This window comes from Mangifera indica, chromosome 8 (assembly GCF_011075055.1).
Source record: "Mangifera indica cultivar Alphonso chromosome 8, CATAS_Mindica_2.1, whole genome shotgun sequence".
NCBI lineage: Eukaryota > Viridiplantae > Streptophyta > Magnoliopsida > Sapindales > Anacardiaceae > Mangifera > Mangifera indica.
Window position 1 is genome coordinate 11490133 of NC_058144.1, and position 21640 is coordinate 11511772.

At 32.3% G+C, this 21640-nt stretch overlaps 2 protein-coding genes across 2 annotated transcripts; both read left to right on the forward strand.

Annotated features, from left to right (window-relative positions):
- The first annotated feature begins 12822 nt into the window (after nt 1–12822).
- Nucleotides 12823–17446, forward strand: LOC123224313 (plastoglobulin-1, chloroplastic-like). The gene is made up of 3 exons (XM_044647945.1): nt 12823–13530; nt 16065–16260; nt 16735–17446. Exons 1-3 carry the CDS (start codon nt 12965–12967, stop codon nt 17041–17043), a joined length of 1071 nt encoding a protein of 356 aa, XP_044503880.1. The 5' UTR covers nt 12823–12964; the 3' UTR covers nt 17044–17446.
- A 3107-nt stretch (nt 17447–20553) lies between these two features.
- On the forward strand, nt 20554–21604 carry LOC123222502 (probable calcium-binding protein CML18). The gene is made up of 2 exons (XM_044645315.1): nt 20554–20828; nt 20917–21604. Exons 1-2 carry the CDS (start codon nt 20801–20803, stop codon nt 21408–21410), a joined length of 522 nt encoding a protein of 173 aa, XP_044501250.1. The 5' UTR covers nt 20554–20800; the 3' UTR covers nt 21411–21604.
- The last annotated feature ends 36 nt before the right edge of the window (nt 21605–21640 follow it).

The window sequence follows — 21640 nt, forward strand, 5'->3', positions numbered from 1 at the left end:
GTCCCTTCTCAATTTTGGGCTGATATAGTTCTCACTGCTTGTTTTCTAATAAATCGAATGCCGTCTTCAGTTTTACAGCATCAGGTACCTCACTCTATTTTACATCCTAAACAACCTCTATATTCTCTTTCTCCTCGTATTTTTGGGTGTACTTGTTTTATTCATAACCTATCTCCTGGTCAAGATAAGTTAACTGCTCGTGCTCTCAAATGTGTCTTTCTTGGGTACTCTCGTCTTCAGAAAGGATATCGATGTTATTCTCTTGAAACACGTCGATATTATAGTTCTACAGACGTTATCTTTTTTGAGTCTTCTCCTTATTTTTCTTCTCCAGGTGGTCTACCTATCACATAAACTCTTCCATTGTCTTCTATTATCTCCTTTCTTAATTCTCTATCTGAGTCTGCTCCTCTCATTAAAGAGTCTCTTCAGCCAAGTATGGGTCCTATAGGTGAAGATGTTCATGAGGTAACTCTTGAGATTCCTGTGCCTCCACTTCCTACATCAATCTCCTCTAGTACTAAGGTTTTGTCTCCTGTTGATCAGTTTCTTATTGCCATTCGCAAAGGTATGCGTTCCACTCGTAATCCTCATCCTATTTATAATTTCCTTAGTTATCATCGCTTATCATCGCCATATTATGCATTTATGTCTACATTGTCCTCTAATTCTATTCCTAACTATATTCATGAGGCCCTTTCTGACCTTGGATGGCGACAAACAATGTTGGATGAGATGTCTACTTTACATGCCAATGGTACTTAGGATTTAGTTCCATTACCTTATGGACACACCACTGTTGGTTGTCGGTGGATCTATACTATTAAGGTTGGTCTGGATGGCAAGGTTGATCGATTGGTTACAAAAGGGTACAGCCAAACATATGGCCTGGACTATTATGAAACATTCTTTCCAGTGGCTAAAATGTCATATTTCGTCTATTTCTCTCTATAGTTGCCATTAGGCATTGGCCTCTATATCAGTTGGATATCAAAAATGCTTTTCTCCATGGTGAACTTCATAAGGAGATTTATATGGAGCAACCACATAGTTTTGTTGCTCAAGGGGAGTCTAGATTGGTTTGTAAACTCCGATGCTCTTTATATGGCTTAAAACAATCTCCCCATGCTTGGTTTGGGCGTTTTAGTACAGTAATTCAGGAATTTGGCATGAGTAGAAGCGAGTCTGATCATTCGGTGTTCTATAGACATACCTTACAAGGAGAAAGTATATATTTGGTTGTTTATGTGGATGATATTGTTATAACAGGAAATGATCAAGATGACATTATGTAATTAAAGCAACATCTGTTTAGACATTTTCAGACTAAAGATTTGGGGCCACTTAAGTATTTTCTCGACATAGAAGTGGCACAATCTAAATCTAGAATTGTTATTTCACAAAGAAAGTATGTTTTGGATATTTTGGAAGAAACAGAGATGTTAGACTGTAAACCCATAGACTCTCCTATGGATCCTAATACTAAACTCTTTCCTAGACAGGGGAAGCCTCTTAATGATCCTGGGAGGTATCGCAGATTGGTTGGTAAGCTCAATTATCTCACCATAACACGACCTGACATTTCATTTTTAGTCAGTGTTGTTAGTTAGTTTCTTCAATCGCCATGTACCCATCATTGGGATGCTATTGTTCGAATTCTATGGTATATCAAAGGAGCACCAGGAAAAGGTCTACTCTATGAGAATAAAGGTCATACACAGATAGTTAGATATTTTGATGCCGATTGGGCAAGCTCACCTTCAGATAGATGATCTACTTCTGGGTATTATGTCTTAGTTGGAAGAAATCTTATATCGTGGAAAAGCAAGAAACAAGATGTTGTGGCTATATCAAGTGCCGAAGCTAAGTATCGTGCTATGACATTAGTTACCTATGAACTTGTTTGGTTGAAGTAGTTAATTCAAGAATTAAAGTTTGCAGATGTTCCACAAATGACATTATTTTATGATAACCAGACTGCTCTTCATATCTCTTCCAATCCAGTTTTTCATGAAAGGACAAAACATATAGAAATTGATTGTCACTTTGTTCGAGAGAAAGTTATATCTGGCATTATTGGAACAAGCCATGTCAATTTAAATGATCAACTTGCTGACATCCTGACAAAATCACTTCGAGGGCTACGAATTAATTATATTTGTAACAAGCTTGGTGCATATGATTTATATGCTCCAGCTTGAGAGGGAGTGTTGAGATATGTTGAAATATTGTTAAGATATGTTGAGATATTGTTGAGATATATTGAAATATTTGTATAGATAGTGAATCATAGAAAATCATATAGAATAGAAATGCTATAATATTCTTCCTAAACTTAGATAAGAGTAGTTAATAGTTTTCCTAAATTAGCTATCCTAACCTCCTATATAATTGTAATTCTATTGAATATAAAATATATACAAAAAATTATATTTTCACTAATTTTTAATATATATTATTATAATACAAATTTCTCTACTTTTCAAAAATTAAAATTTTACTTTATTATTTCTGATACTCAATCAAAATCAAATCCCCTGCCAATTTGCTTACCAAATCCAATGCCCATTTAATTTCTCTCCTACTCCGGTGCAAATTATGCAAGTGCTAATTCGGAATAATAATTTAATATAAATATACACAGAATATAAAATACTGAATTTTTATAATAAATTAAATAAAAAATTAATAATTAAGGATATAAAACAACATATTTGAGTCATATCTCTGAAATAAAAGATCTTTAGAAACTACCTGAAATTTGAAAATATGTTATGATAGATCTTCTATTCCAGAAACCTCCCTATAAGGGTTTTGAATGGGTAAACATATCAAAATTAGGTTTTAAAGTGAAGATCTAGTCTATTTATAAGAAATTATTTAAACCCTCTTATTAAAGGTCTAATAACGAAAAGCCCACACTAAACCGTTCACCCATATTAATAACTTTTAAGTATATTAGACATGTTTTTACTGATCACTTAAATTCATTTGAAAACTAACATTCAACTATCTAATTACCCAGTTTTATAAAAATAAAATATAATTAATGTTATCCCATATAGAAAATTTTTAACACTTCCACTTTGGCAATATTAATTATTTTTATCGTATTTTAAAAAAGAAAACAATTTTGACTCTTGGGTAATCAACAATTTTAACTTTAAGTGACCCGATTTTATAAAACGAAATAGTCAAAAGATAAATTATACTATAATAAACAATCTAGTTGATATGATCATCAATAATGAACTAAGACATTATTTATGTAGTATATTGACACAAGATTGTTCTCGATTACAATTACTAATAATCAAATCAATGCAAATCAAGTCTGGGAGTGTGGCAGAATAACACCTAACAAGGTGATCGTAAGCAGTGTTATTTTTCTGTCAATCCTCTTTATGATTTCTCTCTAACTTTTATGTTTCAAAAGAAACAAGAGAAATATTTTTACTTCTAATGAAACCTGTATGTTTCAGTTTTGCTCAAGACTAATGAAACATACTCATACAACTGTCATTCTTAAGAGAAACTTTATCTTGAAACTCATGTTGTACCTTAACCTTATACATGTATATATATCTATACACAGATAAATATATATAATCAAAGATCCATATAATAAGTTTTGCAAAACTCATAATTATAATAACCTATCCAATAAAATAATGTCATAAAGTCAAGCAAAAAATAACCAAAGATTACTTTAAGACTTCTACTAACCTAAGACGTCAAAGATTCTAACACACTCATATTCATCACGACCTTTAAAAACAATGGGTTTGAGTCCTTTAGTTAGGGGATCGATCAATATCGCATTAGTACTAACATGATCCACCATGATGTCTCATTTCTTTACGAGGTCCTTGACTGTAAGATATTTTAGCTCCATATGTTTTGACTTGTTACTGAATTTATTATTCTTGCAAAAGAGCACAGTTGCATAATTATCACAATAGATCACAAGCGGTTTAAAAATAGAGTTAACTACTCGAAGCTCAGAAATATAATTTTTTAACCATATGGCATGGGTAGATTCCCTATATCAAGCAATAAATTCTACATACATGGTTGAAGATGCTACTAATGTCTACTTGATACTTTTCTAAGATATGACCCCATATGCAAGCATAAAGATGTACTTTAAAGTGGATTTGAAGTTATCAGGATGTTCACTAAGTCTGAATCAGAATATCCTACCACCTCAAGAATTTCCATTCTTCTGTACACAAACATGAAATTTTGAGTCCTCTATAAATATCTCATGATTTTCTTTGTTGCTACCAAATGATCAGAACCAAGATCAACAATATATCGACCAAAAACATTCACAACAAAAGTTATATTAGGTCTCGTACACACTTGGGCATATATTAGGCTCCCAATCATACTAGTATATAATTTATCTTTCATGAATGCTATTTCAATATCATTTTGAGGATAGTATTTGTTACTAAACCTATCTCCTTTTATAACAGGTAAATCACCAACTCTATAATTTTACATCTAAAATCTTTTAAGAGCACACTTAATAAATACCTTTTGAGATAAGCCAAGCAACCCATGATTTCTATCTCGGTGGATTTCAATGCCAAGAACAAAAGAAGCTTCCCCAAGATCTTTCATGTCAAAGGCTCTCGACAAAAAACTACTTAGTCTTATAAAGTATACTACGATTACTACTCGCAAGCAAAATGTCATCAACATAGAGTACCAAGAAAATAAACCTGCTCCTACTGATCTCTATATACATACACTAATCAAATTTATTTTCAGTAAAGCCATGTGAGGTCATAACCTCATCAAACTTAATATACCATTGTCGAGAGGCCTGTTTTAAACCATGGATAGACTTTTAAGTCTACATACCATATGTTGTTTCCTATTAACCACAAAACCATCTGATTATTTCATGTACACCTCCTTATCAAGATTGTCATTGAGAAAAGTTGTCTTTACATCTATTTGATAAAACTCCAAATCAAAATGTGCTACTAAGGTCATTATGATTCTGAATGAATCTTTTGAGGATACAGGTGAAAATGTCTCATTGAAGTCAATCTTTTCTCTCTGAGTAAACCATTTTGCAACCAATCTTGCTTTAAATCTGTTTATCTTTCCCTTAATGTCTCTTTTAGTTTTAAAGACCTATTTACAACCAATAGGCTTGAAATCTTCGGGTAGCTCCACAAGATCCCAAACCTTGTTTTCTTTCATGGATTACATCTTATCTTCCATAACCTTCATCCACATGTCTGCACTTGAGCTTTTAATTGCTTCAGAGAATGAAACTGGATCAGTTATATCTCCAATATCATACTCATTTTCAGCCAAATAAATATAAATGTCTAAAATGACAACCCTTATTTTTCTTGTTGATCTCCTAAGGGGTACCTCAATTATAGGATTTTGAGTTATATTTTCAAGAATCTTAACCTCAGCAGGGTAACCCTAAACTCAAAAGTGATTAAGCCTGGGCTTTCTACTAGTCCATAACTCAAAAGGTGTTTTAGGAATTGATTTATTGGGAACTCTATTCAGAATGTATAAGACCGTTTTGATTAACTCTCCTCAAAGGTATTCAAGCAAATTAATCATATTCATCATGCTCTTTACCATATCTATAAGTGTGCGATTACGCCTTTCGACTGCACTATTTTGATCAAGACTCCCAGACATGGTGTATTAAGCAATAATACCACATTCTTGTAAGTACTTGGCCAATTGATCGATACATTGACTTGAATCTCCATGTCTTTTATAGTACTCACTCCTTCAGTCATATCTTATAACCTTAATAACTTTTTCCAATTGTTTTTTCATTTCAATTCTGAAAACTTTAAATTTCTCCAAAGCGTTAGATTTTTCTTTAATCAAATAGGGGAAACCATAACAAGAGAAGTCATCAATAAAAGTGATAAAATATTGACAACCATAAATTGTAGTAGAGTAAGGCCTACTCTACTCAGTGCGAATTACTTCCAATAAATCTAAACTATGAGTTGCCTTTTTCTTTTTAGTCTTTGTTAATTTTTCCCTAATGCAATCAACACAAGCTTCCAGATTCTCAAAATTTAATCAAGGAAGAATATTATCCTTTTTCAATCTTTCAATCATCTCTTTAGAGATATGCCTAAACCTTTTATTCTATAATAAAAAGGACTTTTCATCGATCAAAGATCTTTTTCTCACATTATTTTCAACATTTATAGAAGTAGGAGTATTAGTTGGGGCTAGACATACATAATATAATCCATTGTCCATAATACATTCACCAACAACTTTAGAATTTAAAGATAATGCAATTGAAATCAAATTCCTTATAAATAAAGGTATATAAAATGTATTATTTAAAACTAACTTAAAACCACTTTTTAATCTAAGGCAAACAACTCCTATATATTCAACTTCAACTTTTGCATGGTTTCCAACTCTAGGTGCCTTCTCAGTCTCACTTGGTCTCCTTTTGCTTTTGAACCCCTGTAAAGTAAAAGCGACATGTATAGTTGCTCCACTATCAAACCCCAAGAATTTGGGGATATATCAACAAAATTAGATTCAAAACACACAAAGCTTAGTGGGTTACCTCTCTTTTCTAACCAAGATTTATATTTTTTATGTAATTCTTCTTCATATAACCCTTTTTCTTTAACAAAAGCACTTACCAGGATCTTTCTCCTTTATCACATTTGTATTTTTCTAACCTTGACCATGTCTTTTATTCCAATCATTTTTAGGAGCAGTAGGATTAAACTTGTTTCTTATATTTTTTCTTACCATGATCATCTTTAGAATGAGAGACAAAAAAAACCACATAACTCTTTTCCCTCTGAATTTTGCACTGCTTAGCAACACACTTAGTAATCACGCTATCTAAGTTCCAAGTTCCTTCTATGGTGTTATAAGTTGTCTTGAGCTAGGAAAAAGTTTGAGGTAGGGTATAGCTAGGGCATGATGAACAATAAACTCATCAGGTAAGAAGATCTTATGATTCTTGAGTTTATCTTGGATGTGAACAAGCTTCAATATATAGTCCCTAACACCTCCAAACTCAGTATATCTCATACTAATCAACTCAATAACAAGAGATGAGGCTTAAAAATTATTAAAGATTCGAAATCGTTTTCTTACAACAGTGAAGAATTCCTTGGTAGTCCCATCAACTAGTAGCGCACTGAGAAGATGTTCAAGCATAGTCTTTTTCATAGCCATCAAGTATAAACGATTTGACCTCTCCCACTTAGCAAATAAATCATTCTCTTTAATGGTACTCATATCAGTAGTATGCGCTGGCTTATCTTGAACAAGTGTCATATCCTTATCACCTATAGCTATAGTAAACTCAATATCTTGCTTCCATTGCTTATAATTTTTTCCAGTCAGTACCTCAATAGTAGCATTGCTATTGTTCATAGAAATGGAAACTAAAAGAAGATAATACAACAAATTAAAATCATGAGCAACAATTAATTAAAGTAGTTTTAAAATAAACAATGAAACTTGATAAGCTATACCTTATAGGGATTCCTCGGGTATCATTATCGACTCACTTTTAGGTAGAGAAAATGACATGCAATAAGGGTCTCAAACATAAGGTTATATATATAAACTTTATAAGGACCTTTAGAACATATGATGTTCAAAAATAATATCACATTTAGACAGATATATTTTCTAGATCACAGTTCATCCTTTTCTTGATAGAGTAACAACTTTATGAAGACTTTTAAAACATATGATGTTCAAAAATAATATCACTTTTGGGCAAATATATTTTCTAGATCATAGTTCATTCTCCAATTTATAAGATTAGTTGATTTCTATAATTAACCTTATGTTTCTTTTATATTTAATACACATAATAACCACCTTTGGGTAGGAAATTATATGTATTAAAATTATTGAACGTATCATTCTGAAAGCGAACATTTTGTGAGCCTCAAAATGTGTCGCTTTGACGATCAATATTCTGAGAACTCACAAATTATTCCTTGATACAAAATCATGTTGCTCTAATTTAAGATTTCATAAGACCTAATATCTTATGATCTCTGACAACATTTTTCTAAGTTTGTTGCATCTAATTTTTTGAGAACAATACTTGAAAAAATTTACTTAAAATTTTTGAATTTTAACAATTTAAACCCTAACAAAGTAAAACATGCCAACATGTTAAGCAAACAATATTACACGCGCCACCACGATCTAGGAAAAATTTTCACATGCCTCCACGCATCGCCAGAATGACAGACATGCTGTCACACGCTCAGACATGTCATCATGGACTTTCATGCGCTTGAACACATTGTCACATGCTCGGACTCACAGTCACGTGTTGTCATGCACATAGTACACGTCATAACGATGGATTCAAGCACTAAATACCTGATTAGCTTGCCCGGGTTTGGCCCAACTGCTACTCTAGTCAAAAGACCCAGTTTGACCATGTGGGTTGGGTAATCGGATTGGGAAAACCCGATTTTGATCGACAACCTGGAGAAACCCTAGTCGCCGATTTTTGTGATTTTGTCACCTGATTCTGCCACAATCGACCACCAGAAGGCTCCCTGAAGACATCATATCACTTTTTTGTCGATGTTCCGACATCATAGAGAACACCAACGATGTTAATTGGCCGTGATTGCACGACAACAACCAAGATCAAAACTGGAAGATCTGATTGGGGAATGGTTTCCGATAGCACTCCAGTCACAAAGAAGGATCGCCGTGGTTGCCACGGCTCATACTGGTAGTGAATTCGACCGTGTCGTTGTTGACATGTACTATTACCAATTATTAGGTTTGTTTATACATGCGTATTTTAATCAAAATAATAATAATTGAACAAAGTAATAATAATCATAACAAACCCTACATTGAATTTGAAAAAAAAAAAACCAAATTTCAATTCTCATAAAATCCAGATTTTATATCTATGTTGATTCGCTCTGACACCACATGTAAGCATTAATTCAAAATAGTAATTTAATATGAACATACATAGAATATAGAATATTGAATTATTATATTAAATTGAATATAGAATTAATAATTAGGGATATAGAAAAACCTGTTTGAGCCATATCTCTGAAAATCAAAGATCTTCAGAAACCACCTGAAACTTAAAAATATGTTATGATAGGGCTCCACTTCATAAACCTCTTTATGACGGCTTTGAATGGGTAAACGTATCAAAATTAGATTTTAGAGTGGGATCTAATTTATTTATAAGAAATTATCTAAATCTTCCTATTAAAGGTCCAATAACCGAAGACCTACACTAAACCATCCATCTAGATCGATAACTTTTAAGTATAGTAGACATGTTTTTATTGATCACTCAAACTTATTTATAAACTGATATTAAACTATCTAATTACTCAATTTTATAAAAACAAAATATAATTAATGTTAGCCCCTATCAGAAATTTCTAACAAATTAATGCCCCTCATTCCTAATTAAAACAAACCTCCCATCTTCCAATTTCTCTCATTTTCCAATGCAAATTAACCCCTTTCGCTTTTGATTAAAACAAGCTTCCCTTTCTCTTCTTTCTCATCTCAGATCTCCAAAAAAATATCTCTCAACAATTTCTTTTTCAATTTCATCCCACTCCTTTCACAAACAACAATGGTGGCCCTCTTGTACAATGATCGAGCGTGTGAAAGTTGGCAAAACATCTATAAGACATTTCCTCACCTATTATCAATTGCAAAGTGCAAATTACCCAACACATAAAGGAAAACACTATCGTTTCATTATTTTGTTTCACCTGTTAGAACCTTGACCAATTGATTTCCTTTTTATGCCTACTTCATCCGTCTATGTACTTATGAAATGATTTGAACCCAATACTTTGTGAGACTAAACCACCTAAATATTCTGGTAATTTATATTTTATTATTAATATTACTTTATTTGATATGTAAAGAGATAAAAGATTTTGATAATATTTTATTATCAATTGTATAAATATAATAATTATTTATTTTTATTAAATATAGTAATAATTTATACTTAATATTATGTTAAGTAATAATAAAACTATGTATATATACTTTTGAGCATAAAATTGAGTATACATATAATATATCATCATGTAATTGAATGATTTTGAATTAATGATAAAATAATATTCAATCACATAATAACATATCTTCTGTATAATTATTATATACTAAAAAGTGTATACACTAAAGATGAGTTGATTCAGATATCTTGTAAAATTTTTAAGAATCAAAACCTATAAAGTCGATTCTTGATAAGAACCAACCTACAAATACCGGAACCCTTATGTGTATATATATATACACCAATTGTGATTATATCATCAGATGATCCAAGGAAGTCTTTCTCATGTTGAACTCCTCGATAAAACCCTCTAGTGACATAATTACTCACATATAAAATTAGAATAAAATAAAACAGTCATAAAGTGATCAATTTGGTAAAACCTTGTTAATATTTAAATAAGAACTAAACTACAATTAGAATTTAATTCAAATTTTGTACAATTAGAATCTAAGTAAACGGTACTACAAAGCCAATAACTATAAACAAATAAAACCTTCAACAAGCTAGATAGTCTAAACACTTCCTAAATATCTGGATCAACAAGTACGCCAAGTACAACTTGTACAAGATTTTCATGTAGGGTCCTTGTGCTGTTATCATCCAGCAAAAGACTTATTCCCATATAAAGTGTATTGCGTTTGTAAGTTTTTATCTCTTAATTTTAAAAATTTTATTTATTCATCTATAAAAAATTAAAGTTAATAAAATTTTATCTTATTTTTTCTTTAAATTTTAAAAACTAACAATTTTATTTTTTAAGCTAAATTTTAAAAAATCACATTTCCTCATTTAGGGTTTAGTTTAATATCCAATCACTCTTTTTGATGTCATCATTAGTCATCTCTCCCCTCGAATGGTTCATCTTCCTTCAATAGTTTGCCTCAACGATATCTCAACCCCTTTGATGCTATGTAATATCATTTAGGAAGATAAATCATCTTTCCAAACGACGAATACAAATCGTATTCCCGTACGACAAAGACAAGATTGATTATCAATCTCGTCTTTATCTAGGAAGATGATTGTCTTCCTTTGGGAAAATGAGATTGATAATCGATTTCGTCTTAATCGTCTAGTCTTCCTAGATGATGTCGAAGGGATTGAGGTTTCGTTGAGGTAAACCGTCAGAAAAAGGGAAACCGTCGAGAGGAAGAGACGATCGATGATGGCACTGGAGAGGGTGACCATATATTGAAACTAAACCCTATAAGGGAAAATGCGATTTTTTAAAATTCAGTTTAGAGGAAAAAATATTAATTTTTTAAATTTGGAGGGGAGGGAGAAGATAAAATATTAGTTTATTTTTAATATTATATATAAAATAATGATTTTACTATTAAAATTAATAAACTTAATAGTTTATTAATGGGTAAATAAAATTTTCAAAATTAAGATATAAAAACTTAAAAATACAACATATTTTAGGTGAGAATAAGTCATTTGGCCTTAAATATCTCTTGCATCAACAACGATGTTTAAATATATTTTGCAACAGAGAAAAGAGTTGCCAATAGGCAATGAAATTTCGCTTTAACTAAAAGATATCAAACAAAAACTTACATAATGGAAAACCTTAACTAGACAACAATCTTCTATTGCACAACAAGGTGAATGGTAAACTCAATCAACTTTCCAAACACAACTAACATTCTACCTTCAACTTAAAGATGAAAACACATAAAACTAAAACAAACAAGCAAGACAAATCAAAAGACTTTAATAAATATAAATGATAATGCAAAATTCTTTCTATCAATACTATTTATCACAGCCTATATTTAGAATTTCTTTAGTTAAGCTACTCATCTTTGCAAATTATATACAAAAAAATCATTTAGTTTGTTCATACATAGTAATATATTAAAATATTTAACTAACATGAATCAAAAAGTTTTGAATCCTCTAGATACTGTTTAGCTTGAATTGATGTAGGTGAATATGTTAACCAATCTTGTGCACAAATTAAGGCTTCCATGATTGGTGGACTTAAGCAATTTCTAAATTGGTTTAATACTCTACCTAATGTACTAAAAACTAATTCTAAAGCAACCATTGACACTGAAATTGCGAATATATCTCTTGTCCTAAGGGATTAAACCTTAAATTTTGGTACATTCAACTTCCATAGAGCCAAGATATACAAATCAATTGTAATGTTTTCATAACTCTCCTCTAGGTAATATCGTGACTGAGTTTTGTTTTGCACATATTCATCTTCTCGCAACTCTATCAAATATGTGTTTGAGTTTGTCCATTCGATTATTAATATCAGAACCATTGGTTAATGACTTTTCTATATTTATTGTAATCTCAAAGGACCTTGAAGCTTCAACTTTATGCAAACTTAATAAATTTCCACATATGCATCATACATTCATTGCAACACACATCTCAAGTGGCCAAACACCATCTCAATAACTTTCACATTATTTTCATAAATCATTTTCAATCAAAAGAAATTTGTTTATAATGTTATCATTATTAAGACTAATTTTTTTTTTGGGTAACAAGAAATTTTATCTTAATCAAATTATTATTTTTAAAATCAAATTAATCATATTAATTAAGATAAATCTCAAATCTAATGGGCATACACCACGGTTACTATCTATTCATATTCTCATGTATATATAATCATGGATTTTTGTTAACATTAAACCCATGCCTATAAATAAATCAGTAACCAGCTATTATGGGAAAATGAAATCCACAAAAAAAAAAAAAGGTATTTTTTCCAATTTCCTTCTTAAATTTTTCACTTTTTATTTTTTTCCTTTTTATGACGCAGAGCAGAACGGAGCTCCTTGAACTCAAAGCAATGGAATTCGCCGAACTCTGACAAAAAGAAAAGAAAATCAAGCACAATTGGCAATCCATTAACTCGAAATGGCTTTGCTCCTCACCATGCCCCCATCTTTCTTCTCCTTTTCTTCCTCCAAAAACTCTAAACCTCTCCTCTTATCTTCCTCTAAAATCCCTTCTTCTCTTTCACTCTCTCTCAAAAACCCCACCAAAACCTTCACTCTCCGTCCTTTAATCTCTCGCTCCTCTTCCCAACCCGACCCAACTCCAGAACCCGATTCGGAACCCCCCACCGAAACCACAGTTTCCATCACAGATGAATGGGGCGAAAAGACGGAGCCCGAGTCCGAGCCCGAACTCACCAAGCTGCCGGATTCAGACCCTCCTAAGAACGAGGACGAGTGGGGGGAGTATGTAAGCCAGGGTAACGGTAGCGCTGGACCGGCGGTGGAGGAAGATGATGATAATAATAAATTGCGTGATTTGAAGAGGAGCTTGGTGGACACGGTTTATGGGACGGAATTCGGGTTTCGTGCCGAGGCGGAAGTTCGGGCCGAGGTTTTGGAGCTTGTTAATCAGTTGGAGGCGCTTAACCCTACTCCCACTCCGGTAGAGGCCGGTGGGGTTCTTGATGGCAACTGGGTCTTGGTGTGAGTTTCCCTTTATCATTATCTAATTGTATATGTTTTATCCTGAATTTATGTGATTTAATTAAACAAAAGGAAGGAAAAGAGATACAAACAAATTGATTTTAATTCAATCGCTCATTAGCCTGATTCTATAAATTTTAATTCAAGAGAAAATTTAAAACGTTTAGGCTTTGTTACAAGAATTTGTTAATTTTTCAGTGGCCATATTGCTTCAGGGATCGTGAAAATTTTATTTTCTCTGAGATATTAAATCATTATTTGCTGTATCGTATTTGTAAACATTTGTTTTTTCCAATAGGTGAAATCATTCATTGTAAATGGGTTTTCTTCTCCTTTTTTTGTTGGCGTTCCTCTCTGATTGTTTTATTTTTGTGTCAAATCAGTATGGGAGGGAAAATATTTTTTTTAGCTTTCCTCATCGTTGGAAATAATTCCATTTATCTGCCCATGGGGCTTAAATTGATTCTACCATTCTGTCTATTTATTCCTTGCTATGAGTGACCATCAAATTAAGTTGCTTTTTGAGCTAAGTTGTTAGGTTTCTATCTATGTTATCTACAATTAAGTGGTCTGCATTAAGTAACACAAACAAAATGTGTAGACATGCTTTTTAGTGAGAAAAATGCCAACTTCTTAGAATAATGTCTGTCGGAAATATATATTAGGCTTACAAGTGTAGAGATTGAAATTCATATTACACAAAACTAATTGATTTGTATTAAAGTCCAATCCACAATACTTATATACCACTCTCTTATATTCTATTTATTAAATATGAAACTTTTAGTCTTCAACAACCCTGCTCAAGTGCAATCACCTAGGGTATTAGATCAGCCGTTTGGTTCAGCTGATTTTTTGCTGGGTGAGTTGACATTTATATCTAGGAACACTTCAGGCTGTTAGGCCCGTCATTTGGCTCGTGCTCTGATACCATGTCGTAAATATATATTAGACTTAATTGTCTAAAATATATATTGCGCTTAGAAGTCCTACATTTAATAAATAGAATATAAGAGAGTGATATATAAGTGTTGTGGATTGGACCTTAATATAAGCTAATTGGTTTTGTGTAATATGAGTTTCAATCTTCATACTTGTAAACCCGATATATATTTCCAACATGGTATCAGAGCACGAGCCGAACGGCGAGTCTAACAACTTAAAGTATTCCTAGATATAAGTGATAATGTACACAACCAAAAATTGGTTGAATTAAACGACGGGTCTAACAACGCAGGTGGTTGCATTTGAGCAGGAGTGTTGGGAAAAATCTCACATCTAATAAATAAAATATAAGAGAGTGGTATATAAGTGTTGTGGATTAGACTTTAATACAAACTAATTGGTTTTGTCTAATATGAGTTTTAATCTCCATACTTGTAAACCCAATATATATTTCCGATATGATATCAAAGCACGAGCCGAACGGCAGGCGTAACAACGTAAAGTGTTCTTGAATACAAGTGACAACGTACCCAACCAAAAACTAGCTGAGCCAAACGGCGGGTTTAATAGTTTAGATGGTTACACTTGAGTAAGGGTGTTGGAGACTAAAAGTCTTACATCTAATAAATAGAACATAAGAGAATGGTATATAAGTGTTGTGGATTGAACCTTAATACAAGCGAATTGGTTTTGTGTAATGTGGTTTCAATCTTTATATTTGTAAGCGTAATATATATTTTCGACAATGTCAGTGAGTAAAAATTGGACCGAGGCAAAAGAATGGGTTTCTTCTGCATACTTTGAAAGAAAATTCTATCTAAATGCAGAAAACACTAAGAACCTTTTAAATCAGCTAAACTGCTCCCTAAACCCACTTAACAGATCTCAAACAAGCCCAACTAATATTGATACATCAACATGTTTCACCTTGTGAATTCTGGGACATCCTGAAAGTCTAAATCTGAAGCTTCGAATTCAGTCTTTTTTCTTCTCCATCCTTGTTTCATTGCTTTCCGGTGAATAATTCATTGAACAAACACTTATATGGATGATTTGTCACTGTTATGGTGTTAGAGCTGTGTTGGATAGATTCTGAGCAAAGACAAGGAGAAAAAGAGAGTTGATCTTTGAAAAGAAATGATTGCAGTAGTTTTGGATTTTAATTCTGAATACAAGGAAAGTGGTTGGAAAATGTCTGAACCGCTGGTGGTTGTCTACTATCTTTATCTAAGCCAATCATTAGGGAGTCTATGAAATTTTTTTCATTAATATTTTGGAAAGTCATTTTAGTAAATTGGGGCACTATATGAAAGCTGAAAGGAAACAATATTTTAGGATGTATGCTGATAAAACCTGCACTAGCTTTTCTCTCTGACTTGGACATAGATTACATAACATTAATAATAGGGATTAGATTCACTGAAACGTTATTGCTAAAACGTATGATTAGATGTTCTTTTCAGTTTGGATTTGAATGCCTAAATGAAAATTGGTGATACTGTAGCATATTGTTTCTTTATGTCTCAATGTTGCTGACACTTAATAATCACAACTGCCCTAATCTTGCTTTCTGGTTTGAAACTGATTAGGTACACAGCATTTTCTGAGCTGTTACCACTTCTGGCAGCGGCTGCAACACCTTTGTTGAAAGTGGAAAGGATATCTCAAACAATTGACACCAGTAGTCTCTCCATTGTGAACTCAACTACATTATCTGGCCCTTTAGCTACGTTCTCTTTCAGTGTTTCTGCATCCTTTGAAGTTCGAAGCCCTTCTAGAATTCAAGTAATCTTTGAACCCACCTTGAGTAGTTGATTATATAATTGATTCCAAAATAGCCTTTTTGTTGTGGAAAATTAAATAAATGAATAAAAAGAAATTTTTTTAAGTGATTGCATTAAAATAAATTATGGATCAATTTTGGTTTTGAAAATGGTTTTCGCTGAACTGCAGAAAAAATTATAAATGATAAAGCCATGTGAAAATGAATTTGAAAGAGTTGATGACGTAGAAGTATGCTTGTCACTAAATAAATAATAAAAGGAAGAAAGAAAAGGTCACTGATATTTCAGGAGTTGTCGACAGCACTTGGGGCAAGTTAGAATATAAATGTAAACAGTGCAAAAATCTTTGATGAGTTTGCTAAATGTATAGTGAAAATTGTTAGTTGCTATACAGAACTTCCTCAAAATTATTAAGAACTTCAGCATAGTAATAAATTAGTACCATATCTTATGAATCTTTTCTAACTATTTTCAGGTTCAATTTAAGGAAGGTACCTTCCAACCTCCAGAGATAAAGTCAACTGTTTCTCTTCCAGAAAGTGTGAATATTTTTGGGCAGAATATCAATTTGTTGCCAGTGCAGCAATCTGTCTCTCCACTGCAGGAGGTTGTAGCAAATATTGCCAGGGCAATTTCTGGTCAGCCACCTCTAAAGGTACCCATTCCTGGTGAACGAACCAAGTCCTGGCTTATTATTACATACCTTGATGATGACCTTCAAATCTCAAGAGGGGATGGTGGTCTTTTTGTGCTTGTTAAAGAAGGGAGTCCTCTTCTTGACTAGAAAAGAGGTACATGCCGCTGTGTTATGAATTATTGCTTACCTACGCTCTCCAACATATCATTTTGTGGTTTCATCACTTATTACATAATTGAAAGAGGGAATTTATTCTTGTCCTTTTGTATCTCGGGCATTTAAATAGTGTTCTGTTTGGCTGCTGAGAACCTAGTAAAAGAATGACAAATTTGAAAACTTTTTGTGGTAGATGTAGTTGTACAAAGTAGAAGTTTCTTTTGATTGTCCTTCAAGTGCAAGTGGATCTTAAGGTGGTTATATGATATTCTGAAAGGAGGTGAAATGTGTCTGGTTTGTAAATTGATAGAAACTAAAGCGTTGAGTTTTTGACAACTTTATGAACTATTAGAATTGTATAAGAAGTTGAAATTGGGATGTTTGTTTGGTCAGAGGGAATAATTCTTCATCTCTTATATTTATTGGCACAATTACTTAATTTTGGGAATGATTTATAATTGTAGACTAAACTGAAAAGGCAGTGAGCTTTGACATTTAGCTGATTAAAGGACTTGATAATCTAATTCATGACTATTGGCTAATAAATTGACAACACTTGCAAGTTATACTTCTCCTACCCTTTATATGTAACCAGACAAAGAAAGTATTAACTGCAGTTGGAAAAGGGATAAAATTTTCATTATGAAGAACACATGGGGATTCGGTCACTTGAATTCTTACAGAACTCTTGTTGGTGGGAGTAGCTGATATAAGAGGATTGCAACATCGATTAATATAAAATTACCTGAAAACTTGTCCTCTACCTAGACTCTGTTTTGAGGCATATTGTTTTCTGCGTTTCCTTTTTTCTGCATGACTCTTGGTTGTCATGGTTGTGCTGCAGTGTTCAGCACTATTTCTTCATTATTAGCTTAATTTCCCTGCTTTTTAAGTAATGGCGTGTGCAATGGATAGTGGAAGTCATCTCTCATCTATAAGAGAGCATTAGGAATCAATGGATAGTGGCACCAAGATATGACTAATTTATCAACTTGAACTTGATTGATGCAGTGAGACGTACTTGAAAAGATTAACCCATGATATGAATGGTTGAGGAAATCTTCTTGGATAGCTCAGTGTAGCCAGAAATTTAGGCCGCTTAATGAACATTCTTCTCTTATTACAAGCTTTATAATTATCCCCTACAATTGAGTCACCAATCAGCTACATAGCATGCATGAAACAGCCCTATAAGTGAAAATAGCAAGACATGAAATCAAGAGGAACAGAAAACTGAGCCCAAATTCGTTGCACGGTATAGATATGAGCTTGACTTGTCATAATTGGAGACCTAAATTAGCGGCAAATCCAGGGTATTTCGGATTAGTTTCCGATTGGCTACAATTCGATAACAAGAAAAATTAAAAATAATAATCGATAATAACAAAAAAATAGTTCAATTTTAGTGAAAAAAAGAGAAAAGACAAATAGATGAATGTGTGAATTTGCCCAACACATCATACTACTACGCACCGTTTCGGTTATCCCAATTGTGGGGTCAGGAATATGTCCAAATGTCAAATTTTAAGTGGTTAATACCAACTGCCACGTGTTAGCTGATAAGAAGTGAACCTACATGGTTAAAAGCCTTGACTGGTTGACCAAGTCTCTTGAAATATGAAATTTTTTGCAATTATTTAAATTTTAAAAAATAATTATTTTTTTAATAATGTAGAATGCTTCCGTTTTGTCTCGGTCTTGGGTGTTGACTCGTTACCGATTGTTGATTTCTCAGAGGAAATTCAAGAATCCATATCCCCGCAACTTGCTCATCATTTCAAGACAATACAATACTACTAATTAATTAAATTAACTAATTCAACTAAGTTTATTTTACTTTACTCAACATTCTAGAAAGTACACAAATGTAATATTTAGACAAGATTGAACAATATATAAAAGAGTTTTTGTTAGAAATACAACCATGTTCAACTCATAAATTGGACAAAGGTAAAAAGATTCTAACAAAAAAAAAAAATTATAATTTTTCAAAGAAAAATTTGTTGCAAATAATTTTTGATCTTAGTATAGAATTTTAAATGAAGATTTACTAGAGTTTAGTGTTAATTTTTAAAATGTTTATAGTTCAAAACCACATCGAACCATAAATTTTAAATTTTATTAGATGCATATGTTTCATATAGAATAGATGTTCACAAACTATAATCTACAATGACTCTGAGTCAAACCCTATGAAAGATGTCTTTTAAATATAATCAAACTTTATATTCTCATAAAAATATTTATTATACTCCATATAAAAAAAGGTAGAATAGTATACGTTATGTATTTTTCATGTGGTTTTATACTCTTTTACTAGAAATTACAATAATTAAGGTTGTATGACATTGTCAACATGTTTACAAGTATACATTTCAATTAACTTTAATTAACAATTTTAGATTTACTTTAATTAACAATATTAGATTTATAATTACCCAAAAAAAAAAAACAATACTAGATTTACAAAACTAGATATAAGAGATGTACGTTCAATATTTTGAATGGTTGGGTAGAGTTGAACTTACTATCAACAGTCACCCACTAACATAGTCCATTTATATTGACAGATTCAACAAGCATAAAGACTATTCCACAACTATGCATAGATTACACATATTTGTTTTGTATACTTGTACATTTTTTATGTTTTATACATATGTACGTTTACTGCATTAATTTATTTGATTGATTCTTTGTATATAATATGCATGTATGTTGTACACATAATAGTTTATTTATATTACAACAAATATACAACAGGAAAGAAAAAAAATCAAATAAAGGATTAGTTAAATACATTATGCTTTCGAAAATCAATCAACTCACATGATCTGGTTGGTTTAGGGTTTAGGGTTTATAATTTATAGTTAATGAGATGAGAGTTTTAAGGTTTTGGGTTAATGGTTTATGATTTACAGGCAAGGGTTTTGGTCTATGGTTTACAATTTGTAGTTCACGACTTTGGGTTTTCAACTCACATTTTATGGTTTAGGACAATTAAATCATACATTTTGTTTTGTGCAATCATGTAATGACAAATAAACTATATATAAATTATAATAACATTATGTATATTTATTTTAAATACATAAATGAGTACATATTTATATGTGTCATTAAATAATTTTGAATTAAAAATAAAATAACACTTAATCACATGATAACATATATAAATGTATACTCATTTATTTGATTAAAGTGGATACGTATAACATTACTTATATAAAGTATACTTATAAATATACAATAAAAATACGAGATGATTTTACTCTTTTACTACAGTATATGTAAAAACCCCTACAAGTAAAATTTCATTAAACCCAGTATAGTGTGAAATATCATATAATTCCCTATTTTGGTAAACAAAATAAAGTTTCAACCTAGAGAATAATCCTGGTATCACCTGGGATGCTTGTTACATCAGTAAATGAGTTGCTAAAGTTTTATACCCCTTCCTAGATTGACTATTTTAATTAATTACCCAAGAAGCACCCTCTGTGAGATTGCATTACATTATTAAATAGATTTCATTTTATCGGATCCGATATTTGGGTCATCCTCATCATTTTATTCATTTCTCTGCATGTTAATTCGGAGGATCCATCAAAAGTGGAGGAAGAAAGGACGACTTCCCAGGATTTTTTTGGATCCTTCAGCTTCTCTCTCCCCTTTGAAATCTTCATCTCTTTTATAACACAACATCACGTTCGTACATAAATAAAGCAAATATACTGAATTCAGATTGATGCCAGAGAGAGAAAAAGAGAATAAAGGTATGTTCCAAACCCAGAATTTGTTCTCCTTCGTTTTTCAATGTTTTTGATAGGAGATTTGTGGCCTTTATTTCTCATCATCATATAGAGTTAGTTGTTAATATGAGCAACAAGCTAGATGATGATCAAATCGCGCAGCTTCGAGAGATATTTCGTTCTTTTGATCGAAATAACGATGGAAGCTTAACGCAGCTTGAGCTGGGCTCACTCCTCCGATCGTTAGGGCTAAAACCGAGCTCTGATCAGCTGGAAACCCTAATTCAAAAGGCTGACACTAACAGCAACGGACTAATCGAGTTCTCGGAGTTCGTGGGCCTGGTGGCGCCGGATCTGCTCTCCGGGAAGTCGCCCTACAGTGAGAAGCAGTTGAAGCAGCTTTTTAGGATGTTCGATAGAGATGGAAATGGGTTCATTACCGCAGCGGAGTTGGCTCATTCGATGGCGAAACTAGGGCATGCATTGACGGCTGAAGAGTTGACGGGCATGATAAGGGAAGCAGACACAGATGGGGATGGAATGATCAGTTTTCAAGAGTTTGCGGAGGCCATTACTTCGGCTGCTTTTGATAATTCTTGGCCTTGATATAATAGTGTATGCAAGTTTTGCGGTATGGTTTTGGTTTCTTTTGTTGGTTACCTGTTAATAGTTAACAAATGCATCTGTGAGTGTTGTGGTTGATTTAGAATAGCGGAGATCGCACATGGTTCTTGAATTGTTGTTTTAATAGGATTATTTTGATGGAAATGAAGGGAGTAAGAGTTGAGTTGGCTGATTCATATGATTATTGGCACTGATAAAGGATGTTTATAATC

Excerpts from the sequence above, each read along its gene's own strand:
- LOC123224313 (XM_044647945.1), top strand. The coding sequence starts at position 12,965 with ATGGCTTTGCTCCTCACCATGCCCCCATCTTTCTTCTCCTTTTCTTCC. Across the intron at positions 13,531-16,064 it reads GATGGCAACTGGGTCTTGGT|GTACACAGCATTTTCTGAGC; the intron begins GTGAGTTTCCCT and ends GAAACTGATTAG. Across the intron at positions 16,261-16,734 it reads GAAGCCCTTCTAGAATTCAA|GTTCAATTTAAGGAAGGTAC; the intron begins GTAATCTTTGAA and ends AACTATTTTCAG.
- LOC123222502 (XM_044645315.1), top strand. The coding sequence starts at position 20,801 with ATGCCAGAGAGAGAAAAAGAGAATAAAG. Across the intron at positions 20,829-20,916 it reads GAGAGAAAAAGAGAATAAAG|AGTTAGTTGTTAATATGAGC; the intron begins GTATGTTCCAAA and ends ATCATCATATAG.